Below are 18,487 nucleotides of genomic sequence, written 5' to 3'. Positions count from 1 at the left end.
GAGGTGGTGGGCTGGGGCGGGGGCTTCTTTCCCAGCCTCAGCAGTGAAGGGACTACTGGGGCAGGGGGGCGGGGGCGATGGGGTAGCTCTTCCATAGAAAGAACTAACGTAACTGGGACACACCCATTAGGATAAACCTTCCTCTGCTAGAAACTGTTTCCCATGCATTGCCGCACAGCACACCACCTCCACAAGAACAGGACTCCCCAGATCTAGCACGGTGCTTCCCACACAGGAAATAGTCCTCGAACAAATGAGGGGGTGGGTGGGAACACCCTTTGAGGTAGAAACTATTATCACCATTTCATCAGCAAGGAGACTGAGACACAGAGAGGTGGAGGGGCTGGCCTGAGGTCCCAGAGCTAGTCAGTGGCCAATTGGAAGCTTATGTTCCAATTCTGTCAGAACCTAGTGCCCATCCCAGCCTCGTGCTGGGAGAACCTCAGCCGGATCCTTGGCTTTGTGATCAGCAAACCGGGTAGGTCAGGAAACATGCTTGGGTCTCCTGGGGTGGCTGCCACCCAGATGTTCAACTTCAGAGCTGCCTCTCCCACTTTCCCTACCCATCCTCTGTTCTTCTGGGGAATCCTGGGCTCCCCCCTAGAAATAAGGTGGAGTTTGCACCCACCTTTGTAGAGTAGTCTTGGGCAAGACCCTTCACTCCTTTACCTCTCAGGCTGCTACCAGCCTTGCATCAAGCCCTGGGATGGAGGGGGGTGGGGGGGTGGTTGAGGGGTAGAGCCGAGGAAGACATCATTACCATAGGGCAGGGGGGTTGATCTAGCCGGGAGCCACATGAACCGTGGGACAGCGCATTAAGTATTTATAAAATGCTCTGGGAACTTTTAAGTAACTGCTTGAAAAAGTAAAGGAAGGTGTCACAGAGGAGATAGCTTTTGAATAAATGATTGTTGGGGTGTCCACTCTAGGCAGGTAGAATGGAAATGCAGTGGCACTAGAGAGGTAAGATAGGATTAATTAAGGACTCTAAATGCCAGGCTAAGGAATTTGGAACTTAACTAGTCATCCAGGAGCCAAGAAAGGCCCCCAGACGCAGAACTGGCCGTGACCCAGTTTACGCATTGGAAGGATCACTCAGGCAGTGAGTTTGTTGGCCGAGACACAGAGTTGACTTTGGACCGAGTGAACTGGAGGGCCTCCGGGTCCCGGGTTATGTGTGGAAGAGGCAGGTAGAAAGATGAATGTGTGCTCAGGAGATGCGGAAGGCTAACAGTAAGGACAGGACATGGGAGCCATCCTCAAAGCCAGGAGAGCCGGCAGTGCGAGAGGACACGTGGGATGAGAAGGGGAGGAGCTGCCCCAGGCACACCCCGAAGAACCTGGGTGGCAGGGAGGGAGCAACCACAGAGGTGGGAGGCAAACCAGAACTTTCAGCTAGTAGAGGGGGCCCCCATGGGCCAAAGGCTGCTACACAGAGGTTGAGGGGGGAGTCGAAGGGGCGGCCATGGGACTGGGGGAACTTTGCAGGGCAGCGGACGATGGTGCCCGAAGGGCAGGCCCCGTCTTCTCTGTCTGCGACCTGCCACTGCAGAAGCCTCTGCCCGCCCTGAGTGAGGGGCTCAGGAAGGCCACAGGCAGCCTGGTTGTTCTTCCCCAGCCTCCCCCCCACCCCTTTGTCTGCCTGGCGCTCTGGGTGGGCATGCGCAGGGAGGCTGGCCCACTGCCAGCAGTTCTTCCTGCAGGCCGGCCGCCCAGACAGGGAGGGAACTGGCCCTAATTGAGCCTTTGTGGAGCCTCCCACAGAGCCCTGGACACTGCGCACCGCAGGACGCCTGACTCTGTGAACTCCCAGCCAGAATCCCACAAAGTGAGATCGCAGAGGCAGGCCCCACACACTGCTGTGGCCGGGCCACACGCCCGTGCCCTGTGTGTATCATCCTGACTCGCGCTGGCCCCTCTTTCCATTTCCCTCGCCCGCGGTTGACATCCCGCTCATCCTCCGGGCTGCAGCTCAGAAGCCAGCTGTCAGTGAAGACTTCCAGGATGCGTTAGAACTGATGCCTTTTTAATTGGCAGGCTCTTTCTCTGAACCTCGAACAATGCCATGCATGTGGTGAGCGTTCCCTCACTTAACCCGCACCGTAACCCTGCAGTGTGGTTGTGCTCCCTCTCTCACGGATAAGAGAACTCAGGTTCAGACAGCAGGCAGCTGAGGTTGCTCCAGACCCAGGGCTAGGTGCTTCCCCATCGCGATGAGCACAGAAGCCTGTGCCCTGCCCTTGCTCTTCCTTGGCCAGCGGGTGTCAGGGGTGGTGGGACAGACGGGGCGAGTGACCACCGAGGTTTGCCCCGCGTATTGCAGTTTCTAAAGCTTCTGATATCTGTCATCTATTTGTCATCTTTGTTTGAGCCCGTGAGTGATTTGGTTAAAAAGTAAAGACTCAACTGTATCCCAGGTGACACTCACAACTTTCTCCCCGCCCCCTATACCAGCTTCGGCTTCCCATCCCTCTGACCCCCGAGCCAGAAATCGGGCATCATCCTCACACCTTCCTCACTGCAGCCTGCCAGGTGGTCACCAGGGCCAAAGGTGTCTTTGACACCCTAAATGTCTTTCAAGACATGTATGTCCTTTTGCTGATCCTGCCGTTCATGCCTCATTGTCTCACCTGGACCACCCCATTAGTTTCCTAATGGGGCGCACAGAATCATTGGCTGCGCCTGGCCGTGGGAGTCATTTCGGACCACCGTACCTTCTCTCACGCCCCTGCCCCCATCAAGCGTGTCCTCTCCCCCTTTCCTCTCCGAGTGCTAAGGCTCTCAGTGTCCTCCTCTCACCCAGGGGTCGCCCCACCTGCTCTCCCTAACATAACCCTGACGGCTGTCCCCACAGTCTTCCACCAAAAGCCTGCGCACCACTATCAGCGAGGCCTTCGAGCGGCTGCACCGGCTGCTGCGGGAGCGGCAGAAGGCCATGCTGGAGGAGCTGGAGGCCGACACGGCGCGCACACTGACCGACATTGAGCAGAAAGTCCAGCGCTACAGCCAGCAGCTGCGCAAGGTGCAGGAAGGGGCCCAGATCCTGCAGGAGCGGCTGGCCGAGACGGACCGACACACCTTCCTGGCCGGGGTGGCCTCACTGTCAGAGAGGTGAGTGCCCGCCTGTCAGGGACCTTCCCCAGATGGGTATCCCCTCCCCAGCCCATGCGGGGTGGTGGGGATGGGGCAGATGGGGCGGTTAGCAGAGAATTCATTCGTTCCAATCTTTATCAAATATATTGGACATGTTTCGTGTGCCAGAGACTATGCTGAAGGCTTGATGTATTTATATATACATAATACAGTATATTACTTGTGTTATAAATGTATGTTACAGTACGTATTGATATATTATTTATAACATTGCTATTGTATCATAGCCCTCCTGAAGGTAGTTACCACCATCAACCCCGTCACACATGTGGACACTGAGGCACAGAGAAGCTACATCAGTGGGCTGAGGCTCCTCATGTGGCGTGTCAGGAGAGCCAGGATTCAACCCCAGGTCTCTCTGGTGCCACCTTTAATGACAGTAACACCTAATCACGGATTTGTTGATGATCCATGCTGATAACTACCATCATGTATTTGGCGTTGACCATGGCTAAGCACTGTGGTAAACATTTTGTGTATGTTATGCCATGTAATCCGTATAGCCTAGAAGGCAGGTGCTATCACAGGGCCCATTATAAAGATGAGGAAACTGAGGCTGATAGCTAAGAGGTAGAAAGCGGTACGAGCAGGCACTTGAATCTGGGTCCGGCAGACTTCACACACGCAACCTCACCTGTGTTAGCTACCGGGAAGGTGGCTGGCCGCAGGGCCCCCGTGTTGGGACGGGAATCCAGCCCCCGATGCAGCCGGCTCTCCTGCTCTCCTTCCAGGCTCAAAGGCAAAATCCACGAGACCAACCTGACATACGAAGACTTTCCAACCTCCAAGTACACAGGCCCCCTGCAGTACACCATCTGGAAGTCCCTGTTTCAGGACATCCACCCAGGTAAGGCCCCGCCTGCCTCTCAACGAGAGTGCCCAGGAAGAAGCAAGGATTATCAGGGGCTGAGGCTAGATGGGGCGCATCCCAGCCCAGCTCCCCTCTCTAAACACAGCAAGGGTGCAGGACGAAGGGACAAAGAGTGCCTTGCTGAGCACCTACTGTGTTCTAGAGCCTATGCCGAGCACACGTACAATCACTTAGCTCAAGGAATCCTCATACAGCCCCAGGAGGTAAGTTCTGTTAGTATACCCATTCTCCAGATGAAGAGACCGAGGCCCTGGGCAGTTCACAATATAAAGCACCTACCTCACACCAGGTACTACTCCAGGTGCTAGAGATACAGCAGTGAGCAAAACAGGCAAAAATCTCTGCCCCTGCAGATCTTACATCCTAGGTGTGAGAGAGTAAGATAGAAAAGTAAATAAGTAAAATGCAGAGTTTATTAGGTAATGATAAAGGATAAGGAAGCGGGCTCGGGGATGCTGAGGTAGGATCGAGATTCTGGATCGGGAATGCAGTTAGAAGGCCACACTGAGAAGGAGGCATGGGGGTAAAGACCTAAGGGAAGGAGAGTGACCTGTGTAGCCATCCCCGGGAGGAGCGTTCCTGGCAACAGGAAGAGCATGTGCAAAGGCCCTGAGGCGGGAGCAAGCCCAGAGTGTTCAAAGAGCAGTACAGAGGCCGGTGTGGCTGGCGTGGCACAAGGGAAAAGGGAGGCCAATGTGAGGAGGAGAGGCACGGACTAGCGGCCAGACCCTGAGGGCCTGCAGACCGGTGTGAGAACTTGAGACTTCATGCTGAGTGAGAGGGGGGCCACTGGAGGGTTGGGGGCAGTGAAGAGACTTGAGCTGGCTGGGGTTTGTAAAGGATTTCTCTGGCTGCCGTGTTGAGAAGAGACTGAAGAGGGTCGAGGATGGAGGCTGGGAAAAGGGTTAGGAGACTGCTACTGTGATCCAGATGAGAGATGTTGGCAGCTCGGAGCAGGGCCGTGACAGCGCGGGTGGTGAGGAGTGATCGGATTTAGGATCTGCTTTCATGGGAGAGCGACAGGATTTGCCAAAGGATTGGATCTCACGTGTGAGAGAACGAAGACGAGGAAGCCGGTGACGATTTTGGCAGAGGTGACTGAAGGATAGATTGAGGTTTGCGGTGCCAGTTAGGTGTCTCAGTGCTGATGTGGGGGAGGCGGTTGTCATGGCAAGTCTGCAGTGCAGGAGAAAGGTCACGGCTGGCGTCCTCAGCACAAGGACCATGGTGAGTGAGCCCGGATGAGATCACCTAGGAAGTGAGGGTAGGTGGAAGAGAGAGGGAGCCACTCTAACATTTGGAGCCCTGACACATTCAGGGGCAGGAGGGAGGCCCAGCCAAGGAGACAGAGAAGGAGCCGCCGGAGAAGAAGGAGGGAACCCTGGGCCGTCCTGGAGGCTGAACGGATAAAGTGGTTCCATTAGGAGAGTGGCTGGTGGTGACAGGCTGCTAAGCCAAGGGTGGGAGAACCCGAAACTGACTGTTCTCCAGGTCTAGGGACATGGAGGGCTTTGCTGACTTTAACAAGAGCTATTTCAGTGGAGCAGTAGGGCCGAAGAGCCTGATTGGAGGTCATCCAAGGGAGGTGGAAGGAGAGGAAGTGGAGACCGCGATTTCAGGGAGTTTTCTTTAAGGGAAGGACAGGGAGTATGGCAGCAGCTGTTTGTTTAAGACAGAAGAAATAACAGTGTATCTGTGGGATGATGGGAAAGACCCAGGGGGAGAAGGCAGAACTGAAGGTGAAGGAGGGGGAGCGTGACTGGAGTGACGGCCCAGGAGCGGGACCTGCTGGGAGCCCAGAGAAGGCAGAGTAATGGGCACTGAGCAGTGGGGCTCGTGGGAGTCCTCTGCTGAAGGCTTCACCTCCCGCAGGGAGGCAGGGAGGCCCTTGTCAGAGATGAGGGTGGGCACACGGGGGTAAAGGAGGTTTGCCGAGAGGGGAGAAGTCCGAACAGTTTTCCAGCAGAGTGAGTAGGCCCTGGGGCTCAGTGCCTTCCCGAAGCCACACAACCCACGGGGGCCGCAGGCTCCAGCCTCTGGCCGCAGAGAACCTGTGTGTTCCTGAGTCTGGCACGATGTCCTTCACGGGCAAGGCACGGGGATGTAGCAGGGAATTCTCCCCAAGAGGCAGGCACTATTATTATCCTCATTTTTTCAGGTGAGGAAACTGAGGCACAGAGCTGTTAGGAGCTTGTCCACAGTCACAGCCTTGTCCAGCAAGACAAGGACTATGCGTGAAAGGGACTTACCCAGCACTGTGGGAGCCCAGAGCAGGCAATGGGGGGCTCTGGATGGAGCGGGGTAGGGAGCAGCCAGGGGATGTTGAACATCACTGAATAGATAATGTTTGAACTGAGTGCCAAAAGCCACGGGCTTTGCCGCTCAGGGAAGGGCGGGCCTGGAAGTATCTCCAGACAGTCCCTGGTGGGGAGGGCAAGGGCATGAGCATGGGCATGAATGACCCCAGGGTGTTCACACCCAGGCTTTTGGGCAGGGATGGGGAGGGGCTGAGGCCCATCACCAAGCACATAAATGCCAGAGGTGGGGCTCCCCCGTAGGTGACGGAAGGCCTCATGTGATGCGCCATTACCAATTTCACAGAAGTGAAGAGACACCTCCTGCTGCTCCATGCCCTTGTTCAGAAAGGGGGCAGCAGTTGGGGAAAGGCCCGTTTTCCAGCAGACGGGGTGGGACTCTGGGTTATCCTCCTGGGCCTGGGGTCTCCATGTGCTCCGACCCTTGGAGGGACCTCCACAGTGGAACCCAGCAGGGTGAGGGCCACTCATGGCTGAAGCAGCATAACGCAAGGAGGCAAGCAGCACGTCCAAGGGTCCTGTTCCCTCCCCAGCCCCTGACCCAGGGAGGCCCCTCAGGTAGAGGGTCTCAGAGCTCTCTTTGCTTCAGGTGCCGCCTGTTGCACCCCTGTCACAGCTCACAGAGGCAGTCCAGGCATCTCAGGCTGATGAGGCTCTATGAGCCACATTCTCCCTCCTCCATACTCCTACACACGCTGCTCCCTTTGCCTGGAGCCCTCTACACAAACCTCAGTCATTGATGCCTAACCTGTACCTCTTTTATGTCTTAGTTTATAAACACCCCCTCTGGGAAGCCTTCCTGGATTTCTCCAGGTGGCCCTAGGCTTTCCTGGTCTCACTGCTTTGTCAGTGTCCCTGTGGCTGTCTCCTTCACTAGACTGTGAGCTCCAAGGGGTCAGGAGCTGGGTCTGATTCATCACTGCCTATCCCCAGCAGCCAACACAGTAAATGTCTATTGATGAATGAATAAAAAATTGAGTCCTTGTCTCAGTTCTGCAGTTAGAATAGTAACTGGCATAAAGTAGGGACTTAATAAACATTTGTTGACTGAAGGAACTTGCCACACCTTCCTAAACAAGTTGCTTCCTTCCTTTGAGCCTCTGCCCTCCTCTGCGAAACAGGGATGCTTGTGTTCCCGTCCCGAGCTCTCCCACAAGAGAGCTCGTGGATGTGGGAACTCGCTGCTTGCCCCAGAGCGGGTTTCTCAGCCTCATCACTACTGACATTTGGGGCTGGATGAGGCCTTGTTGTGGGGGGCTGTTCTATGCATGGTAGGGTGTGTGGCAGCATCCCTGGTCTCCACGCAACTGGATGCCGCACCGTCCCTCTCCCCAGACTGCCCGAGGTGCCCTGCGAGGCAGATCGCCCCAGTCGAGAGCCACTGCCCCAGGGAAAGCTCCCCGTGCACTAGGCGAGGCGAGGGGCTGAGGGAGCAGAGTAACATGTGCCCTGAACGTCCTGCCAGAACAGAGGCCCCTGGGGGGTTCAGAGAACAGTGATCTGGTTAGCGAGGCCCCTTCTTTTGTCAGCAGGGCCTGTGAAGTCATTCTGACTCCTCTGCCAGCACCAAGGCCCTTTATGTCCGGATGGGAGGGGCGGGCACCCCCAGGGACCCAGCCCGAGGATTCTAGCAGCTCCCTGCGTGCCCCCTTTGCAGCTCAGACTCCCCGTTGGCTCATCTGAGAGCTCTATCTAGCACCTGTCACTCCCCCCAAACCCTCACCCCCTGCTCTGGAACCTCTCCCACCACTCACCCCTCGTCCCACCCCTCAGCTGACATTGGAAACCCTCCTCCAACTGCCTGGCCTGCTTGTCCCAGCTCTCAGGCATCAAATTCTTCCCCAGCCAGGCCAGGTGGCCATTGTCCCAAGGACACCAGACACTACTCCCTTTTTCCCTGGCCTGTTCTCAACTACCCCTGCTTATCCGAATCCAGTCATTCTGGGTTCCATCACGCTCACTCCCCACCTAGCTGTGCGCCCAGGGCCAGTCACTGCCCTCTCTGATCCTGTGTCTTCGTCTGTGAAACAGGGGTCGGGAAAGTGTGATCTACCTCCCAGGGTAGGCGTGAGAGTTAAATAAAACCACTTATTTGTGATAATAACCTGGAACTTAGTGAGTACTTGACACCTGCTTGTCCTTATTACCGTGAATGCCAGATGGGTCCTCAGTCTTGCCGAACAGGCTTCCTGGGGCCACAGAAAGGGCGGAGCATGTGAGAAAAGACCTTAACTCATGTTCCAGTGCTCTTCCACCCCCAGTGACAACTTGAGCAAGCCACTGACCTTAGAGAATTCTCCTTGGAGCCTCAGTTTCCACTTCTGAAAAATGGGTATGGTTATTGGCGTTCCTGGGGTATTCCCACCAGCTAGTGGGTAGGGAAGTGTTTTTGAAACGCCAGCACTGTGCAGCTGAGGGCCTGAGCAGGTGCGAGGCCTGAGGGGCCAGAGTTTTTAAAGGACTGGCCAGAGGAAAGAGCTGATGGCGTCTCCCGTCCTGTTGGGCCTGAGCATGCTCAAAGCCACAGTCCTTGAGAACAGAGGCACGGGATACTCACTGCTGGACTGTGGGGCTTCTGTGCTGCTGGGGCTACTGTAGGTTCCTTGTTGTGTGCTTAACAATGGCCTGGAGACATTTCCTGGGGCCTCCACAGTCCACGCTCCTTCCAGAATGCCTTTGACCTTGTGGTCTCAGAGAGGCTTAAATGGACCAAGAACCGGCCTGGAGACCAGACGGGCTGCCTGCTTTTTGTTTCTATAAAACAGTGTCTTGGGCCTAGGAAAGAGCTCTGCCCTGTAAAGTAGTAAACCCCAGGGGACTGGATTTGTTTCCCTGGGTCTGTCCCAGTCTGCAAGGATAAAGGATGCTTGGAGGGGTGGCCTGACTTCCAGAAGGGAGAAAAGGTGTCGCATGTCCTCTTCTGGGTCTCCCTCTGTTCTGAAGGCTGTTCACTCCGAGGTCAGCCCTAGCCTCAGGGAGGGTAAGAGAGTGGCTAGAAGACAGGACCCTCTGTTTACGATGAAGTGGGAGGCCCCAGAGGTGCCCCTCAGCCCACCCTTTGGGGTATAAAAGCCTCCCAAGAGTCAGGCCACACCTTCTGCCTAATAACACCAGGCCCCGCCATGGCTCTGCGCTGAGATGTCCGGTCCTGCCCCTGTTATCAGGACTCCCCCACCCCCACCCCTAGGCCCACTTAATGAATGGTGGGTCCTGCCCTCATCCAGCCCCCTGCGCTTCTGTGCCCAGGACCTGGCTCCCAGGGCAGGATTTCCTCTTCGTGGGCTCACTGGTGCCGCCCAATCTCAGGACCACTGGCCGCCCACTTGGCTGCCTCCTAGAGCCGCTCCCCAACTCGCAGCAGCACTAGAAGTGGCCTGTGCTGTTCTACCTCTGGGGCTGAGCCCTCCTGCCTGTGTGCCGGTCTCCCCCAATCATCCTGGGCACCTCAGATAAAAGGCCCAGATGCCTGCAGGGCACTCAGAGCTGCTGTTACCCACCCCTGGGCCTTGTACCTGCTCTGACCCTATGCCACAGACACCTGAGTGTGGCCCACATTCCACAGCCAGTACGAGTGGCCCCATCTGTGTCTCATTAGATTCTTCCTTTATCTCCTCCCCCTCCACACACACACACATGCATGCACACGCGCACACACACTTTCTACACCCCTCTCCACCTTTTACCTCCTGACCCCACTGTGGGAATTCCCACATTCCGAGTGACAGGAGCCTTCTCATTCTGACAGGCCGCAGACAGGGTAACACATTCATACTCGGATCCAGCGTCTTCCTTCTCGTGGCTCCCCCTCTTCAATGTGCCTGGACAGAGAATCATGTTTCCCTTGACCCCTCTGTTCACAGGGCTAATTGTTTCCGTGCAGCCCTCTGAATTCTAAGAACAGGAAGGGAAAGTGTGAAACGCAAAACTAAATTTACTCCTGACAGCCCTGACTGGTGTGGCTGGGTTGGGCATCATTCCTCAAAGTGAAAGTTTGCTGGTTCGATTCCCGGTTGGGGTGCATGCCTGGGTTGCAGGTTCGATCCCTGGTCAAGGACGGTGTGAGAGGCAGCCCATCAGTGTTTCTCTCCCCTTCTTTCTACCTCCCCTCCCTTCTCTCTAAAAATAAATAAAATCTTTAAGAAAAAGTTACTCCTGCCAGAGCTCACAGAAGGAGCTCACTGTGTCAAACAGGCAGCTGTGCTGGTGGGTGCACGGACAGACGCAGAGTTCAGGGCTGGCTGTTGCTACCTGCTGGGGACAGTCGCCATCACCGAGGCAGTGACCTTCTGTGCATGTACATGGCCAACGGGAGTGGCTGAAGTAGGGGTCGTGCTCCAGCCAAGTGTAACCATGCCCTGTTCACTGGTGAGGAAGGTGCCAGAAAGCCGGATGAAGTCCTTTCTTTACTCCAAAGAAGTGGCGACAGGACTTCTTCTTCCTGCCTTTCCCCCACTCCGTCTTGCTCTGTCCTGGAAATGGTCGTCCGCACTAAGGAGGATCACTTCTGCAGTCCCCTTTCTTCCGACTGGGCATCAGCTCCCTCGGGGAGGAAAGAGTAGACAGACGAGCGTCCGTCTGTGGGACTTGGAGAGGCGAATCTGCTGAGCCAGCGAGGCCAGCACAGAGCCAGGCGACCCAGCCCGTGCTGCCGGCCCAAAGAGCAACACAGATTGGGCCCGTTTGGTTTGGCGAGCCTTTCCAGAAATCCACCATGTGCGCTGGGCACACGAGGGAGAGGCGGCTGGAGAGTGCACAGTCCTTCCCTCCTGGGAAAGTGTGGGCACAGAGCACTGCACCCTGTACTGGGAGAGGCACAAACCAAGTTAAAGCATCTTGGAGGAAAGAGGGAGCACACCTGCTGGGTACCCAGGAAGGCGTCCCAGAGGACCAGCCTTGGAACTGAGCCTGGTGGGGGTGGGGTGGGGATGGTTACGATAAGCAGAGGGGAAGTGGCGGAGGGGACACTCTGAGTGAAGGCCTTGGGCCCAAGCAGGAGGGAGGCAGCAGCCGAGAGGGAGACTGGAAGGGAGGGCAGAGCGGGGCCTCACTGACCGTGACTGGTCCCGGCTCTGCCGGTGTTTGCTGAGTTACCTGAGACCAGTCTTGTCTCCTCTCTGGGTTTCAGTCTCCCCATCTGTCAAATGGGAGAACTGGCCCAGAATCAGTGGCTTTCAGCTTTTTCAGATCCATTATCTACCTTCCTAACAAATAACGTGTAATGTCTCAAAGACAGAATGACCTTTTAACAATTTCAAGTGTATATATATAATATATGCACATATACATACATATGTACTCATATATACTCTGACTCCAATGTAAAGGAAAAGCAGAAAGAAATAGACTGTAATACACTATTGTGCATGTCACTGTGTACATGTTCGCTCACACCCACACTAGGAAACACAACGAAGCAGTCAGGGGAGACGCACCGCTCTGCCCCAGATGCAGCCCAAACAGGTCGGTTACATCAGTCAACCACATTGTTCTTAGAGATGTAGATTCCAAAGATGTGAACAATTCTCAGTGAAGTTTGAAACAAAAACTTAGTGGTTCCTCAGTTGCATTCCAGAATACTCGGTATATATTAAAACTGCATAAAAAGTATTATAATTTGAAAGTTATTGGTGGGGTGGCCTAGGACTGCCCTGTGGGTTTCACTCGAGACATTTTAATAACACTCCTGTATCCTGTCTTTGAGACAATCCAAACACCCCCCACAAATTTCCAAATCATGCCCTAGGGGGATTATCCAGCCCTCGAATAATCTTTCCGCTCCCTCCCAGCTCTGAAACCTTCTGATTCTGGACCTCATTTCTGGCTTGTTCAACAAACTTTTGTGAAGTGCCCACTATGTGCCATGCCCCAGGCGTCAGCAACAAACAAGCAGCCAGAGCCCCTGCTCCCCGAGCTGAGCTGAAGTCTGGCAGGACCTTAGCCTTCGTCCTGCCATTTTACAGAAGAGGAAGCTGAGGCTGGAGAGGCTTGTATTCAGCATCACACATCCTCCCGGGGCCCAGCCAGAACCTGACCCTCAGGGAGGTTCCACGGAATGGGTCCACAGCCTTCCCTCCACTCATGTCTCCCTTCTCCATCCCCTGCAGTGCCAGCTGCCCTGACCCTGGACCCGGGCACCGCCCACCAGCGCCTGATTCTGTCAGATGACTGCACCATCGTGGCCTACGGCAACCTGCACCCACAGCCTCTGCAGGACTCGCCAAAGCGCTTCGACGTGGAGGTGTCGGTGCTGGGCTCCGAGGCCTTCAGTGGCGGCGTCCACTACTGGGAGGTGGTGGTGGCGGAGAAGACCCAGTGGGTGATCGGGCTGGCACACGAGGCCGCAAGCCGCAAGGGCAGCATCCAGATCCAGCCGAGCCGCGGTTTCTACTGCATCGTCATGCACGATGGCAACCAGTACAGCGCCTGCACGGAGCCCTGGACACGGCTCAACGTCCGAGATAAGCTTGACAAGGTGGGCGTCTTCCTGGACTACGACCAAGGCCTGCTTATCTTCTACAACGCCGATGACATGTCCTGGCTGTACACCTTCCGTGAGAAGTTCCCTGGCAAGCTCTGCTCCTACTTCAGCCCCGGGCAGAGCCACGCCAATGGCAAGAATGTGCAGCCCTTGAGGATCAACACCGTCCGTATCTAGCGCAACGGAAGGAACCCGCAAGCACCAGGGCCAAGGCCGCCAGCAAGAGCCCTGCCCAGGGGACGGAGGCCTGACTCCGGTCCAGCTCGGCGAGCCTGAGACCCCAGGCTCGTCGTTTACCCTTCAGCCTCCCTCATCTGTTAAATGGAGGTTGTGCTCCGAGACTCCTAAGCCCTCTCTCAGCATTGATGTTCTGTAGCTCTGACCTTGATGGGGATGTACCTTTGGTCCAAGGATGTGACATGGCTTCTCCTCAGGGCAGCCCCTGCCCGACCCTCATCCCCATCCTCCAAGGGGCAGGGGACTGTCTCCCTATGTCTCCCTCCTGCCCACATGCCCTAACCTCAGGATACGTCAGAGTGTTGTTGCCAATAGTTGGCAGCTCGAAAGATACTCAGAACCCTCTTAGGCTCCCAGGCCTAAGACTGCCCCTGCCCAAGGTAGTGATGGGCCAGTTTAACCTTGACCCCAGCCCACAGTGAGCACGGGCAGTATCTGGACCTAGGGTGGCCTGAGAAGTGCCCTCTCCTTCCACCTCCGGACCAAGAACTTTATTGTTCCTGCTTTCCCCCCTTCTCTGCAGGTAGAGATAGTGCTGTGACCTGTGGAAGGCACCCAGTAGTCGAGCCCATGTTACAGTTACTGTACCACCACCGTCCTGCGCACGCGCCTAATGGTGGGACAATGGCACACCTCAAGGCTGATCAGAGCCCGGTAGCCTAACGGCAGCTACAGGACAAGCATCATCAGGTGAAGAGGCTTGGATACGGGTCCAGCCAGACCTCTGTGACCAGGCGTGGGGGGGGGGGGGGGGGCGTGGCGCTGCAGTGAGCAGCTGTTTTCATCAGAACCTGAGAACTGGAAAGGGCTGTTGGGTGGGAACTCTCAGCAGGCTTCTATCTCCGTGAAGATCCCATTGTAGAAAACAAGAGCTGCTTTAGCTGGTTTAATTAGACAGGATTTATTACTGGGTCCCTGACGGCTCTGAAAAATCATTGCAAGGGCTGGAGGAGCAGACTCTTCGCTGAATTTCCCGGAATGGCTCCCAGCTGCCAGATCCATCATGTCTCCTGACCAGGAACACTGCTTCCGTGTGCAGGAAGCCACGGCTGCAGGAAGCTGCTGACTGCAGAAGTGTGCTCCCTCTGCTACTCGTCATGCCAGCAAATGGATGTCCTGAGGCCTGCCGCTCTCTCACTCAATTCAGTTCCCAAATGCAGGTCTCTAATGAAGGATTCTGTTTGGGGGATTGTAAATCAGATCCTGCACCTTGGTTGCAAGGGAGTCTGGGAAATGTAGTTTTCTTTTTTCCAGCCTCAGCCATTTCTCTCTCTCTCTCGCTCTCTCTCACACACACACACACACACACACACCCCATACCCACCACTAGAAGGAAGTTCAAATGGAGGTTGAACAAACCCATCCATGGTTTTTGCCGCTGGAGTCTACCTCCAGGCCTTGGCTTTGCACCAGCAGAGCCTCCAGGTTTCCTGCTCCCGGGCTCTGGTCCTGCCCAGGGGCAGGAGCCCAGAGGACGGGCCTACAGGGCCAAGCTGAAGTGTCTCTCCAGCCTTGGCTTTTCTTTCTAGTCCTGGGGCCTGGATTCTGAACTTGGAATCTCTGATCAAATCCATCCCAAAGGATCCAGACTAGCTGAACTTGGGGGTCTCTCACCTCACAATGCTTCCCACTGGGGCCCACCTGGGGCAGAAGAAATCCTCGGTTTTACCCCACCCCTTCATCTACTGGAATCTGGGCCACCCCCAGCAATATTTTAAACGTTGCCCATTTTGTGAGTTATGATAAATTTGTATTAAATTAAAGTTATAGGGTATCAGTGGTCAGTTTCATTCATTTTGACAAAAAGGCCTACCCATTGTGTCTCAGGCAGTCTACGTACATTAGCATGGGTAATGCTAATGTGCATGGGTAATCCACAAAGCACCCTATTGGGTAGATAGTATATGCCCATTTTACAGAAGTGGAAAAATGAGATTAATAAGACATGACTTATCTACACAAAGAGAAGAGGCAAAGGCAGCCTGACCTTGGGGAAGAAGGAGGGATCAGCAAAGATCTTACCCAGGGCAATGGCTAAGACTACAATAACCCCATTCAGATCCCTGTTTGTGGTCAGCGGGCAAGACGCTAGTACTTTTTGCCCTGGCTGGTGTGGCTCAGTGGATTGAGTGCCAGCCTGTGAACTGAAAGGTTGTCGGTTCAATTCGAGGTCAGGACACATGCCTGGGTTGTGGGCCAGGATCCTGGTTGTTGGGAGCATGCTGATCAACGTTTCTCTCCCTCTTTCTCCCTCCCTTCCCCTCTCTCTAAAAATGAATAAATCTTTTAAGTGCTGGTACTTTTTAAGGCAAGCCCATGAAGTTGATATCATCTTAGTGTTTGAGTGGAGGGACGTTACTTCCCAGGGGACCCACAGCCAGTATCAGGAGATCTAGGAATCAGACCCAGGCCCATCCAAAGCCAGAGCCAAACTCTTCACTGGACCTCCCTGGGCTTCTCAACTTTGAGGACCGTTTCAGTGACAGGAAGTGGCCCCCAGAACTGTGATCTCCCTGGGATTCAAAGTGGAAGCCTGACCCAGGCCACACACCACTGTGGAACCCTGCAATTGTGAGTCCAGACTCCACTGCAAGCCAAGCCTCATGTGCCTCCGGGGGTCAGGGGCAGGCTCATGAAAACACCGTGTGCAGCTGAGTAGGTCCCCTCTCTCCCTGGGCCTCAGGTTTCCCATCTCTACTGGGGAGGGGCCAGAGGTCTAGTTAATTGGTAGCCAAAGTCTGGCTCTGATGGTTCAGGATTCTAAGTCTAATGTTCGTCTCGGGGCTTGGCCTGCTCAGCACCTAACAAGGCCATTAACTCTGGATTCTTCTCTCTGGGGTGGAGCAGGAACAGAAAACAACAGAGATAAGGTCTCTTGGCAGCACAGAGCTTGGCTCGGGGGCTCTGGGGATGCGCCTTCCCTCCTGCCAGAGAGAGCATCCCCGGAGGCTGACTGCTCACACCTGAGCAGCATTCCCAGCTTCCCCACCTCCTGTCCGGGTCCAGGCTCTGTTCGCTGTCCCCAGAAGCTCCACCAGGAGATAAGTTGCAAAGGACCATGTCACAGGCATAAATACAGGGGGCGGGGGGGGTTGGATATGGGGGGGGTGCTGACCAAGGTGCTGAATCATCATTGCCCACCAGGGCATATGGGCATATAGTTATTTCTCCTTACCCATGATTCCCCCAGTTCCCTGGGAATCCTGAACCACATAAGGGAAGAGGGAGTGATGGGAAGTAGAGCAGAAACCCGGGTGGGGGCGGGGGTAGGGCAGGGGCGTGGAGGATGTGGTCAGGAGGCACAACCTCCAAAATAATAGCAGGAGAAGAGGAAAACTTTTATTTTGAAATGTGCTCATTTTTCTTTATTTTTCCTTTTACCTGGATGAACTTTTGTGGGGTTTTTTTTTTACCCTGAATACAGCAGTCTTCTATCTTATTTCAAAATTTCGACAGTTCTCTCATATTTCTTACTATTAAAAAATGCTCTCCACTCACCCTAGGAATTAGATGAAGTAGAGGAAGAAGTGACACTTGGGACCAGAGGTCCAGGGGCTTCCTACTCCAGTGTCATGACAACAGAGAGCCTTTCAAAGATGGAACCAGAGGCACAAAGCCCAGGTTCTCATGAGCTCCCCCAAACTGTGGGCCTGGATGTGATCACATCTGAAGGCTGGAGAAGCCTGGTGGACCTTCCAGCCCAATTCAGAGGCTCAGAGCGAGCTGGTTTCTAGCTCAAGGACATACAGCACGTGGCACAGCTGAGGCCAAAGCCCCGGTTTCCTGGCCCCAGTTAGCACACAGCGGGGAGAATGGCCAGCGGGGAGGACCCCTGACCAGGCAAGGAGAAGGAGCACAGTGGGGAAGCTGCAAGTGGGCAGGGGCAGGGCTGAGGAGGGAGGTGCCAGAGGAGAGGGACCCCCACATCTAGAGGGTCTGCAAGGGCTGCAGCTCAAAGGTCATAGAGCCGGGAAGTTCTCTCTAAGGTGGAGACAGACCAGCTGAGCATGCGGGTCAGCATCACAGCCTCCAGGAGGGCTGCTGAGAGACCATGGATCTCACCTGTCATTTTACAGATGAGAAAACGGAGACCCAAATGGGAGGACACCAGCCTGTGCGGCAGACCCAGGCCCAACCCAGGTCTCCCAACTCCTAGCCAGCCGCTCTTTTCACGGAACCTTTAATCTCCCTCCTGTGGATTCTGGTGCCTCCTCCCACCCCCTGGGAACCCTGATTGTGAGCAGAAGGAGAAGGGGAGTGGCCAGGGCCCCCACAGCCCCAGGCACCAGGAGCTGGGTGCCTTCCTCCATCCTCACTCCCAAAGAGAAGGGAGAATCGGTGGTACCCCTCCGGCCCCTCCTCCGGGTCAGAACCAGTTGGTGCCTGCCCACACCTGGTGCCTCTGTTGCCGGCAGCAGAGCCCAGAGCCAGCACCAGCCACAGCAGGGGCAAAGTCACCAGGGCAGCTGCTGGAGCCACAGGGAGTCACAGGTGAGTGAGGGCATAGGGAACGGCGGCCCCAGGGGGTCCCCTGATTCCATGGCACCTTATTCCAGCCCTGAGGCCTGGAGTGGTTTGGGGGTTTTGAAATCTTTTTTTTCCCCCAGAGAAGGGGCTTTTGCCCGCTCACTCCCTGGGCCAGTTCCTCAGCCCCACCCCTTGCAAACCTGAGGCTGGAGCCCTTCCCTGACCGAACTGCTGGACTACGAGCAGGAACAGGGAAGTGCAGGCCAGCGGCTCCGTTTCTGCCCCTGGAAGGTGAAGCAGATCGGAGCCCTGAGAGGTCCCAGAAACAGCAGAGACTGGCTGCAGGTGTGTGCCTCTCACAGCTGTGGGCCTAGTCCTGGGTGAACCCTGCTAAACCTGGGTGGGTCCCAGCTCCACTTCCGACTCTCCAGTGGTCCCCGATGTCTCCCTTACAGGTGTCCACTCCTCACTGGTTCGGCAAGAAGAATGGTGACCCCGGGCTATGGGGCAGCCACCGGTTCCAAGGTTCTAGCGTGGGGAGGCCTCTCGAAGTTTGCACAACTGCACTCCCCACCCCTCCCCTTCCTCTGTCACACTTCTGAAATGCCCTCCTCCATCCCTTCATTCCTTCATCCAAACTTACCCTCCGGTGCTCCTCGGGGTAACTGGCTTACAGTTCGAGGCGCCGCCCCCTTCCTGACCTACGAGCACATATAATAGGAACCACTCCAAAGGAGCAGCTAGTGGTGGGATTGCAGGCACCACACCAAGCGGGTGTGGGAGAGAGTACAGGGGGACAGGAAGGGGGAGGGGACTTCTCAGGACTCCACACAGGCAGCACCACAGCAGCCACTGCTGTGTGGGCACAGACCCAGCTAGAAAGGACAGTGGCTCCGTGGACCGAGCCCTTCCAGGCCTCACTCTCGGCTCAGCCTTCAGCCCTCAGTCCTCTCACCAGCACCCTGC

The 18,487-nt window shown here is 55.6% G+C and overlaps 1 protein-coding gene across 3 annotated transcripts in view; it reads left to right on the top strand.

The window, feature by feature from the left end:
- TRIM62 (tripartite motif containing 62) overlaps nucleotides 1–14,828 on the top strand; it is a 28,089-nt gene extending 13,261 nt beyond the window's left edge. For all 3 annotated transcript variants that reach the window (XM_045860013.1, XM_045860012.1, XM_045860014.1), the window contains 3 exons: nucleotides 2,855–3,111; nucleotides 3,885–4,000; nucleotides 12,444–14,828. In XM_045860013.1, coding sequence (XP_045715969.1) covers nucleotides 2,855–3,111; nucleotides 3,885–4,000; nucleotides 12,444–12,994 — 924 coding nt within the window. In that variant the 3' untranslated portion in view covers nucleotides 12,995–14,828. The remainder of the gene's footprint in view (nucleotides 1–2,854; nucleotides 3,112–3,884; nucleotides 4,001–12,443) is intronic.
- Nucleotides 14,829–18,487: the final 3,659 nt, after the last annotated feature.

Source organism: Phyllostomus hastatus, unplaced genomic scaffold, assembly GCF_019186645.2.
Source record: "Phyllostomus hastatus isolate PE091 unplaced genomic scaffold, TTU_PhHast_1.1 phas_scaffold_182, whole genome shotgun sequence".
Classification (NCBI taxonomy): domain Eukaryota; kingdom Metazoa; phylum Chordata; class Mammalia; order Chiroptera; family Phyllostomidae; genus Phyllostomus; species Phyllostomus hastatus.
This window is presented reverse-complemented; position numbering and strand designations above follow the sequence as displayed.